Source organism: Micromys minutus (assembly GCF_963924665.1).
Source record: "Micromys minutus genome assembly, chromosome: 18".
In the NCBI taxonomy this organism is placed as follows: domain Eukaryota; kingdom Metazoa; phylum Chordata; class Mammalia; order Rodentia; family Muridae; genus Micromys; species Micromys minutus.
This window is the reverse complement of record NC_137953.1, coordinates 18356532-18368429: the sequence shown is the minus strand read 5'-3', so window position 1 is coordinate 18368429 and position 11898 is coordinate 18356532. Positions and strand designations below refer to the sequence as shown.

Here is an 11898-nt window from a genome sequence, read left to right as displayed (position 1 = left end):
AGGGATTAATGCTGTTCTCCTTGAGGTGGATGAATCACAGAAGAGGATGTATGAGCCCTCCTTGGTCTGATGCTTCTTGGTGTGGTATGGGATCACTTCCTGCATGGATATCCAACCTGGTACCACCCATCACAAATCGACGAGTTGAGAAAACGCCAACAAACAAAACCAAGAAAAGTCATGTCAGCAGTGGGTGAGGAGCTCAAACACAGCCTTTAGGTTCAAAAGTGTCAGATATTGTCTCTTAGTAATGACTTAGCATCTGCAGGACTATGCATGTATGCATGCATGTATGTATGTATGTATGTATGTATGTATGTATGTATGTATGTGAGTGCTGTAACAGAAGGCAGGGGACAACATTCAGAATTAGTGTTCTCCTTTTACTCAATTGTTCTAGGTGATTGAACTCAGGTCATCAAGCTTAGGGACAAGCACCTTTCAGAAGCGCCTTTACCCGCTTAGCTATCTCACCAGCCAGGCCTCAGCTTTTTTATTTCCTAAAACGGTCTTGTAATGACTGAGCATATACAATTAAAACAGTGTCAGGTCCAAGATGACAAACACAATTTTAGTGAAAACTTACATTGCGGATTGACATTGTGGAATATAGCATACAAATCACGAATTAATTATACATTGCGACACCATTTGTGATCATCTTGTTTCATTGTTTTGTTAGCTCTGTAGCTAGCGCGGAGAAAAGGAACCAAGGAACAATCCCAGCCTGAGAATCTAGCCGAGGTAGAGACAAGTTACCATGACAACAGCGCTCTCAGACATTTTCTGACCATGCGACGCTTGGAAGAACAAGGCCTGGGCTGCGTGTTGCGTCATCATTACGCGCTCCGTGGCTTGCCCAGCGCTTCTTTGGAAGGTCCCGGCCAGGTTACCGTCGCCTCCCTCTAAGAATTATTTTGTTCTTTCCCACCTTTGTTACAGCGAGGAGCTTGCCAGGCTGTAAGTGCGTGCGGGCGGGTGGCGGGCTCCCTTCGGCGGCGCGTCGGCCTGTCAGCTTCCTCCTAGCCCGGGCCTCGCCGCGTCTACTTCCGGGCGGCGCGCCGCTCCGGGCTCGGCCCTTTGTGTCCCCGCGGCGGAGGCAGGGGCCTCGCGGGCTCAGTGAAGGCGGCGAGCGCTCGGTGCGGGCTGAGTGGCGGGAAGGCGGGCGCGCGCCTCAGCGGCCCGGGTGAGGACCGCGAGGGTCGGCTCGTGGGATCGCGCGGGCCGGGGCGAGGGCGCGACGGGCATTTGGCCGGGACGCCAGCCCGCCGCCTCCGTGTGGCCTAACAAAGCGCATCCGGAACCGGGCTCCGGCGTCTGTGCGGACCCCCTTTCTCTGGAGCCAAGTGTGGTGGCTTTGTGCGATTCCTTGTTCTCACCGCTTCATCTCTCCCCACCTCCCCCCCCCCCCCCTTTTTTGTTTCCTCCCTGCAGCTAGTTCATTGAAAGCTGTCAGCCCCCTCAGGGAGGTGGTTCCTATCAATATGAATCTTTTCAACTTGGACCGTTTTCGCTTTGAGAAAAGGATTAAGATTGAGGAAGCTCCTGAAGCAGCCCCTCAGTCCTCCCAGGCCGGTCCTTCGTCACCAATTTCTCTTAGTGCTGAAGAGGAGAATGCTGAAGGGGAAGGTACCAGGGCAAACACCCCAGACTCAGATGTAACTGAAAAAACAGGTGAGTTACAATGTTACAGACTGATAGAGCATCCAGAGGTGACAGGCAGGAGGGATTTCCCACTTTTTTGTAATGTTACACGGATGGATACTGTGCCTCCCATTTTGTGCATTGAAATACAGCATTGGTACTGCCATAGCCACCAACTACCTGGCCAACCGATCCTGCCTCCATTGTTTCACTTGTAGGAGTTCTTGAAATACTGCACAATGGTGGACGCTGAGAGCCGAGTTTGCAGAATTCTTGGGTCAGAATGACTACTCAGAGGGGAATGTAGGCAGTTCTAGTAGACCTTGAAATTATTAATTTAGTTAGCTTTTTATTCTCTTGTTCTGTTTCTTTTGTTCCTTTTGAGACAGGATCTGACTTTGTAGCCTTGAGCCAGTGAGAAACTGCATGGTCTTTGAACTTGGGATCCTTCTGCCTCTGCCTCCCAGTTGCTGGGATTACAGCCACATGTCACCACACCTGACATCCTTTCCTGGCTTTTTGAAAGCAGTTTCCCTCCCTGCCTTACCTTCTCCAGTGATGGGATTACAGATGTGGTTTCATGCTTCACCCAGCACTGATCAGTTCTGTGAGCTAGATGTGCCAGGTGCTTAAAGATAACATCTATATCCAAAGAAAGGTTAAATACTCTTCCACCTAACTCCTTGGAAATCGCTAGAATTCACTTGAATAGTTTGTTACTTTTAGTGAATAAAACATTTTAAACCAATTGTAGTAACCATTATAGATGAGCAGAACCAAGAAAAGTAAGTCGAAAATGAAGATTTTGAACAAGAATGTAACTCACCGTAGCATGTGGAGGTCAGAGAACACATTGAGATGTTGGTTCTCTCCATCATGGTTCTTGGGATGAAACTCAGGTTGTCAGGTTTGTGGGACAAAAGCTTTTATTTGCAGGTCCATCTGACTGGCCACAAAGTAGCTTGAACACTTAATTTTAGCTGTTGTGGGAAGCTCATGTGTCACCTCATAATCTTACAGGGTTAGTAGTCACATTTTTGGAAATGAGACCCACAGAGGTTAAGTTTTAAGAGGCTTGATAGAACCTATTAAACATTTAGACATTCTGATTCCTGAGAGTGAGCCAGGCATATTAGACAGTTTCTGATGAATGTGATGGTAATGTTACAAGTTTTCGTGTCTGTTCCAATGATATATGTCCTAATGGCAAACAGTGTTTCAAAAGCTTTTACATTAGTGTGGCCAGAATGATAGATCATACTCATTTTCACCCAGTGTACCAGCTAGCTTCATGGCAGCTGAACACAAGTGAACATGGGACAGGGGAGAACCTCTGCTAAAAAAATGCATTCATAAGATCAGGCTGAACTCAAGCCTGTAGGGTATTTTCTTAATTTATTGATGGGGGGAGGGCCCAGTCTGTTGTGGGTAGTGCCACCCCTGGGTTCTCTAAGAAAGCAGGCTGAGTAAGCCATGAGGAGCAATCCAGTAGGCAGCACGCCTCCATGGTATCTGCATCAGCTTTTGCCTTCAGGCCTTGGCCCTGTTTGAGAGCTGGTCTTGATTTTCTTCAATGAACCGTGATGTGGAAGTGTGAGGATTGAACTTGGGTCTGCAGTGAAAGCAATATGTGCTCTTAACCAATGTAGCTCCAATCTTAATGATTTTTTGTTTGTTTTGAGATAAGGTCTCTGTATAGTCCTGGCTGCCTTTGAACTGTAGACCAGGCTGGCCTTGAGATCCACCTGTCTCTGCTTCAGTGGTGAAAATAAGAATGCCTTTGAATTTCTCAATCATCCTGCCTAAACTTGCCAAATGTAGAGAGGCCATTTATCATTCCTTATTCTTTTTTCTAAGGATTATCCATTTATTTATGTATTAGTGTGCATGCTCTCTCCTCCTTTCCTCCCACTCTTTCCCTCTGCCCCCTCTTTCCTTCTGTCCTTTCCTTCCCGTGACACTATACATGCTATGTAAGTACTTAACATTGAGCCGTATACATAAGTAGTCCTTAGCATTTTGGATTTGAAAGTGTACAATCAATTCATGTCTGTCTGTCTGTCTTTGATGTGGAACAAGGCTAGATCTTTAGAAATACTAGGCAAGTGCTCTAGTCTCCAAGTTACCAATACTGGTACACTTTTTTAAAATTTGGCTTTTTTGATCACAAGTGTGTTTGGAGGGATTTAAGGAAATAACAGGAGATAAATGAAAAAGCTTGCTGTATTTTAATTATATGTTAGATTAGAAATGAGAGAGTTGTCCTTGGGGAGTGGTAGGAAGGACGTTTAAATATGTATTTTAAACAAATACACACTATACATATATCCATGTAGGCAAGCTTACCGACACACACACACCCATACCTATAAGCTGTTACCTTTTTATAAAGAATATTTTGTGTATATGGCCGTATGTATGCCTGTGCACCATGTGTGCGCCTTTGCCAGTGGAAGCCAGAAGGGGGCATCAGGTTCTGGGGAGGTGCTTTGTAGATGCTGAGAATTGACCCTGGACCCTCTGCTAAGAGCAGCCAGTGCTTTTAACTGCTGAAGTTATCTTAATTCTCAATAAACCATTTGTTTTTTTTTTTTCTTCATTTTATCTTTATTTTAATTTCTTTGGCTCTGGTTGTAGTTTTTGGAGGATAGAATAGTCAACAAGTATCAAAATATATCAATTATAGCAAGAGCTTCTGAAACTTTATTTTCAGTATAAATACCTAGCAGTTGAACTGTTAGGATGATATTCTAAACTGTCTTACAGTGGGTCTAGTCATGAACATTTGTAAAGCTATTCTATATCTTAATTATTTTTTGTGTTCTTTGTTTTACTGAAACTTGAGGTATGCTTTGAGTGCCACATACTTCGTGCAGTATTGGCACATGTCATTAGTATCAACCAAGCTTTTCCAGTTACATGTTTATTTAATCTACGAAATTCTAGGATCAAGTTCCTCCCACGGGCTTACTCTTTCTCATGCTGGCAATAGATAGAGTTTACCACCTGGGTGTATACCAGCTCTTTTCCCTCTTGTCTTTCCCTTGACTTAAACCTGAAGTGATTCTATAGTCACTTTTTATCTTGAGATGTGGTATTAGAAATAGCTCTTCAATCTTGTATTTAGTGTATTCATTTTTTCTAGAGCTTGAGAGAGAGAGAGAGAGAGAGAGCACATGAGCATGTGAATCATCTATAGAAAGTATTGTGACATAGTACAATGATTTTCCTATTATATCACTCAAAATGGTCCAGTTTTATAGTGGATTGTTTTTCATTCTAGTTGTTCTTTTATTTTGTTATTTTGACACGGGGCTTTACCACGTAGACCAGCCTGGCTTATTATGTTCCTGCCTCAGCCTCTAATTGCAAGTGCTGGGTTATTACTGCTTCATGTTGAATTTTGTTCCTTTTAGAAAAGTTTTTAGAAAATTGTATGCAAGCATGTATGCATGCCTTTGTGTGTGTATGTATGTATGTATAGGTGTGTACGTATGTGTGTGTATACAGGTGCACCATTTGCATGCAGGTGCCATTGGTAGTATGAAGCTGAGGTTGGTTGTGAGCTGCCTGGTGTGGGTGCTCAGAATTAATCCTGGTTCCTCTGTAACAGCAACTGCTTTTAACTGCTGACCTCTCTGTCTAGATCTTTTGTTTGTATGCTTTTATGTTACAACCAGGCTAGCTTCAAACACACGTAAACAAGACTGGCCTTAAATTCCTGATCCTCCTGTATCTGTCTCTCAAGTTCTGGGATTATAGGCATGTGTTACTATACTGGTGCATGCCTAACTTCTGTTTGTTTCCCCCATCCCCCCAACATATATTATTATTTATTTATTTTAATTTGGTGGGGAAAGGTTGCACCCATGCCTCTGTGTTCTTGTGTTTAGAGGACACTTTTGTGGACTTATTTATCCTTTTATGTATGTTCTACTTCAGCTCACAGGGCAGGGCAGCAAATACTGCCCATCTGATGGACTGTCTCACCAGTTCCATTCTGGAAGGATGGATATGTGGGCTGATTGATATTTGAGGGAATTGTCTTGTTAGCATATTGTCATGATAGAACAATATATATGATTATACTATTGAGAATTGGCCAGCTTCCATAAATCTACCTCATGGATGTAAAGGTTCTTTTATATATTGAGAAAGGCTTTACCTTTTAATTACCAGGGTAATTTAAACTATCTCTGATTATTTAATCTTCCCTAAGTGATTTATTTGCTTTTGTCTGAGCTTCGTGTTGGGCCACTTAAAAAGACAAAATCAAAGTCAGATTTGGTGGTAGACACCCGAAATCCCAGCCCTTGGGAGGCTGAAGCAAGAGAGCCTCCAGTTCTCAGAGAGTTCGTGCTCTACAGACACACAAGAAGACCACGTCTCAACCTTCCATCTCCTTAACAAAAGAAAAAGATAGACCTAATGTAGGCCTGGACTCTCTTTGAGACACTGTCCCTTTTCTCTCTGGCTGACTGCAAAGCCACTGCATAGCTTATGATGACCTTTGTTGTTATGTGGGGACAATTTAGCATTTTGTTTAGTCATCTTTCACCATATCTCACTGTAATTTGTATAGATAATTCTTGTGTCCTATTTGTTTCTTTAGGGCAAGATGAACAATAACTTACCTTCTTTCTGGAGCCTTTTGTATCTATCTACTGATGTACCTTGAACACAGAAGGCATTTGGCTGTGAGTCAGTGCAAGGGTCTGAACTGTTATAGTGTTCATTGTCTTCTCAGAATTTTGTAGACAAACAATTCACTTACAGTGTCTTTAAAGAAACAATGGTAATTTGCATCTAATTAAGTCTTGCCATAAGTACAGTAGCTGTCTCTGAGAATAACTTTGGGACTTTTTTTTTCAGTTAACTGCTCACTTTTGTAGGACACAATTAGTATTTGGCCTTTTAAGGCATTGTATACTTTTATTGCTTTTACTACCAAGACTAATGATGACCTGGGTTCAGACAACAGGACCAGCATGAAGAGAAGAGAAAAACAACTCACCAAGTTTTCCTCTCACCTCCACATGTATGTCGTAATAAATTCTAGAAAGGAACTGTTAAGAACTACTCAGAAATCAAAGAAGGCTGTGCAGATATTACTGTCTGCTTGTGCTACTGCAGAATGACAGTTTTCACAGATAAGTGAAGTAGCTGGTGAACTTGACTTACACGAATCCTCATGATTGCTGTGGCCAAGATAGGGCAGGGAGGTAGTGTGTAAGGTGCTTTGTGCAGTCCCTAGACCTGAATGGGGAATAAAGGAATGGTTATAATGATTATTACCATGGCTCTGAAGTTTTAGAAAATGCTAATTTAGACCCCCAGAATGGGGTTCAGAGGTACTCCTTTCTTAGCATGTAGCAGGACACGCCTTCTTTAGTTTATCTCCAAAAAAGGGATAAGCTGTGTGTCTATGGATGAGGTCTTAATAATTATTTAGAAGTCATTGATCCAGTTAATTTTGATGTTATTTAGCTTTAAAAAGTTGATTTTATGACAGATTATACATGTATATAATATTCTGACTGTGGTCTCCCTCCTTCCCATTTATTTCTCAGTCTATCAACCTCTACCTACCCATGCCTACTAACTTTTTTTCAGACTCATGACTGTTGGTTGTATTCTGTGAACCATTTAGTTGCCAGGACTACCTGTTAACTGTTGGATTCGAGCTCTCTATTGGGACCTAGTATTGTCATCTGGTGGTTACTTCTCTTCCTGAATCTGTGTGTGTGTGGGGGGAGTAGCAATTGTTTTTATCTTTTTGTTTTATTTGAGATTTAAAGCTGTAGGGGAGCTGGGTCTATTGGGTTTATGCCTTGTATTCCCAGCACTTGGAGGCAAAAGCATGTGGACCTGGTGGCTCGACTTCGAATATAGGGAGATATTTTTTCAAAGAAAAGAAAAAAGAAGTGTAATCAGTGGTAGGGGCACCCCTCCAGTCTGTCGCAGTAGCCTGAGGAGTTCTTTTCATGTTTTTGCCACCTTAACTATTTTTGTGTTTCTGCAGAGAATAATTCCTGGCTGGATAAGCTTGGATGCAGCACACTGAAGTTTATTAAAAACACTGTTAAGCATGAGTCTAAGAGGTTGCTTGGGTAGAAACTAATTCAGACCCTACAACATGATAGTGGATTGGGGGGTAACTGGGATTTTGGAAGCTTTGGGAATTTTCTTGTTCTGTGGGTTTAGAGGCACATTCTGTTCTTCTTTCTCTCTCTTTTGATAACTGAGACAGATGGCTATATCAGTGAAATCAGTCAGATAAGGTAAAACTGTGTCACTACATTTTCACAAGGTGTTACAACTTTTACTGTAAATCTCTGATGAGATTTTTAGAAAACGTCAGGTTTACAATTGGGAAGGGAGAAAGCCTTAGGAGGCTGAATAATTCTTGGTTCTCATCTGGGGAGAAGCTTCAGCAGACATTAGGGCGAGGGGTTCATGTTCCTGTAGTTTTTCTTCTGTGTCAATGGAAAGAAATTTTGGTTAAGACAGAAACAATGCAAGGAATTGGTGATTGTTTTTTTTTTTTTTTTTTTTTTTTAAATAGTAACACATGGATGAAGTTAATAAAAATTTACTTTGGTCTTGCTCAGAATATCTCTCATTTTGTTTTTCAGAAGATTCAAGTGTTCCAGAACCTCCAGACAATGAAAGAAAACCAAGTTTATCATCTTTGCAAAATCAAAGAGCAATACAGGAATATATTGATTTATCATCTGATAGTGAAGATGTTTCTCCAAATTGTTCCAGTACAGTACAAGAGAAAAAATTCAGCAAAGACACAGTGATTATAGTGTAAGCCATTTCAGACTGTCATTCTTGACATGTTAGTTTCAGAAATAACTAATTTGAAATATTTTTGTGATTATTTTGCCTTTGTCTTCTGTTTCTACAAAATGATTATTTATAAAAGTTTAGTGGGAAAATTTTAATACTAACCTTCTCTAAAAATAAAATGATTTTAGTTTATGCATGTGAGTACACTGTAACCCTCCAGACACACCAGAAGAGGTCATCAGATCTTATTACAGATGATTGTGAGCCATCATGTGGTTGTTGGGATTTGAACTCAGGAGGACCTCTGGAAGAGAAGTGCTCTTAACCGCTGAGTCACCAACCTAGGGAATGATTTTAATTAGTGCTGTTAATCATCTGTAATTGCCTTATGATTACTTACTGAGTCTAGGAACAGATACCTAGTAGATCTGCCTTAGCATCATATTTGTCTTTGTCATGTCTCTTTCATGTCCTTTGCTAGGAATTGTATCTCAGCATGTGTTTCACTATAGCTGTCTTTAAAGGTGCCAGGTCAGCTTTTCGTGGGATATTTTCAGCTTGAAGTTTTCTGCTTTTTTTAATGATTAAATGTAAATTTAGTGGGCAGGTACTACAGAAATGATCTTGTGTCCTCACCATGTTATAGGAAGCACATGGTATGCATTTGTCTGTCTTTGCTTCTTTTTTTTTTTTTTTTTTTTTTTTTCTTTTTTCTCTCTGGTCTGAGCTGGGTTTCCATGATGAACTACCATTTTTTTCCCTCTTTGTAATGATTAAACAGTCTGGAGAGTCTTTATGACTGGGTAGTGACCCTGTCCATTTTTATCCTGAATCCTTGCCTCTGTTGGCAATGCTAATTATAAAGGGAGGTATTTTGACTGTCATTGTAGAATTTACAGTTTTATTAGTTTTCTACTATATAGAAAATTTACCCTTCTCTCCTGATTTACTCATTTATTTCCATATAGAGTATATCAAATGTCAGTATAGAATATAATATAGATGCTTATCCACTGGATTATATATAATTTTACACATTTTGATGAGCAGATTTTTCTGTCTAGTTAGATAATTACTCCCTTCAAGTTGGCTTCGGAATCTGGTAAGGGAATTACATATTTTGTATCTCATTCTCTTGTAGCACCAAAAAAATTTCAACTTGGATATTTCTCAACCTCAGGCCAGCAATTAGAATGAGCTGTAGCTCTGATTTGAGTAAGGAAGGGGGTATGTTGTTTTTTTAAAATTTGTTGAGTGTGTTCTTTACTGTTAAGGTGAGGCTGTCTTTCAAACAGAATGGCACAGGTTCTCAGCCTGGGAAAGAGATAGGATGTGGTGCCTACAATCTAAGGACTTGGGAGGTGGGCATAAGAAGCAGGAATTCAAGGCCATCCTTAGTTACACAGTAAGTTCCAGGCCACCTAGGCCAGATGAGACCCTATGTCTCAGTTTCTTGTTGCCGTGAAAGAATGTGTGCTTCCTTGTGCTCAGCTTGCTTTCTCATCTTACATGGTCTAGGATCCTTGCACAGGAAATGATCCTGCCCATAATTAATGTGGATCTTTCCATATCAGTTAACATGACCAAGATAATTCTTCACAGATATCCCCAGAAGCCCGCCTCTCAGCTGATTCTAGACATTAGTTAAGTTGATAATTAATACCATCTTACTATCTCAAGGAAAAGACAGAAAAATTAAAGTGAGAAACACAGAGAGAGTGTTCTAATCTTAGAGTATGTGAGTGAGTTCGTGTTCTAGTCTTGTAAAACTAAATTTTGGCAATTAGATTTGCTTGGGTAAATAAGTGAGTTAAGTTTGCTCTAAATGTCAAGCATAGCAGAGTGGAACAGGACTAAAATGGGTTATTGTAGTATCAACCTTCTTGTTTGCTAAGGCGTTATTTTCCTTGATAATTTTATCCTCAGGTCCTAATAACTTAGCTACTCAAAGAAATATTTTCTTTTTATCAGTGTAGGTTTCATACTGCCTCAGCATCTAGCATGCTGAACACTGACAAAAGTTTAGGAAGGAGGGGAGAAGCTGTGTAGATATATCAGAGAGTTCGCTGTTTTTTTTTTTTTTTTTTTTGTTTTTGTTTTGTTTTTTTTCTTGGTTGAAATAATCTGAGAACTTTTCCAATTTTATATATATATATATACCTAAGTTAATGTTAAGATGGTAAAAATTCTTTTCCTTTGGCAAATATTGACTACATTTAATTCCTGTAAATGTTCTCTTTATCACGGCAGAAAACACTAGTGAGATACATTAAAATTGTGTTTTCCCATGTGATAATATTTGTAGTTCAGAGCCATCTGAAGACGAAGAATCCCATGACCTTCCTTCTGTTACACGAAAAAAAGACATTTCAGAACTGGAAGACCTTTCAGAATTGGAAGATCTAAAAGATGCTAAGCTTCAGACGCTGAAGGAACTGTTTCCACAAAGAAGTGACAGTGATCTCCTAAAGGTTGTACCTGTTTAAAAATTGTCCTTTATTTTACTTAAGTTTTAAAGACTTCTTTTTAATTTGAATTTTTTAAATGTGAATGCATGCTTTGCTTGCATGTGTGTATATACACCGCTTGCATGCCTGGTGCTGGTTGAATCTAGAAGAGAGTGGCAGTTCCCCTTGAACTGGGTTCTTGGACTTATGTAAATGGAATTAAACCAGAGTCCTGCAAAAGCAACAGCTGCTCTCAACCACTGATTGGTATTTCCAGCTGTGTATGGTTAGACACACACACACACACAAACGCACACACAACTGCACTCTGTGCAGGTTAGAGCACAAGTTGTCTGAATCAGTTCTCCCCTTTCAGCCTGTGATCTAGGGAGCCGACTCAGGTCATGAAGCTTGCATAGCATATTTTGTGCCCACTGGTCTATCTATTTATTTATTTATTTACAGTTATTTGCAGTTGTGATGAGAAAAAAAATCTCTTGAATTCAGTGTTGTAGTTATGATACATACCCAGTTTTAAAAAGATATCTTGGCTCCTGTGGAGGCCTGCTGGGAACAGGATCTCTCCAAGGCAAGTATGTCTGGAGGGCACTGTTGCAAGGCCATTTTTGGCTAGAAGTGACTTCCTGAGAAGCAAAGAGAACAGACTCATGACTCTTCTTAAAACTGAAGGTGGTTGTGCTGGAAGTGAAACTGAATCCCACTCAGGCAAGAGCTGTGCTTATAAACCAGCTTAGCAACTCCTGGAGGTAGACTCTAGGAGTAATCTGGGGACACAAAACTCAGACCCGTGGAAACAGTGGCACAGTTCACGCTAAGTTCCAAAGTGACAGAGGGCTGATATCTAGGCAGAGGTTGTTGGTACAGGACTCTTGTGATCCTTCATGGGTCAAACTAAAGAAATGTAAGTAAATAAGGAGGTGACACACCTTCAATCCTAGCACTTGGGAGGCAGAGGCAGGTCAACCTCTGAGTTTGAGGAGAGCCTGATATA

The 11898-nt window shown here is 40.7% G+C and overlaps 1 protein-coding gene across 2 annotated transcripts in view; it reads left to right on the top strand.

Annotated features, from left to right (window-relative positions):
* The first annotated feature begins 888 nt into the window (after nt 1-888).
* SMARCAD1 (SNF2 related chromatin remodeling ATPase with DExD box 1) overlaps nt 889-11898 on the top strand; it is a 59111-nt gene continuing 48101 nt past the window's right edge. The window contains exons 1-4 of one of the 2 annotated variants that reach the window (XM_080931920.1): nt 889-960; nt 1435-1674; nt 8280-8457; nt 10745-10910. In XM_080931920.1, the coding sequence (XP_080788046.1) occupies nt 1485-1674; nt 8280-8457; nt 10745-10910 (534 nt within the window). In that variant the 5' untranslated portion in view covers nt 889-960; nt 1435-1484. Of the gene's footprint in view, nt 961-1167; nt 1187-1434; nt 1675-8279; nt 8458-10744; nt 10911-11898 lie in introns of those variants that run through there. The other variant, XM_080931921.1, reaches the window with a different exon arrangement.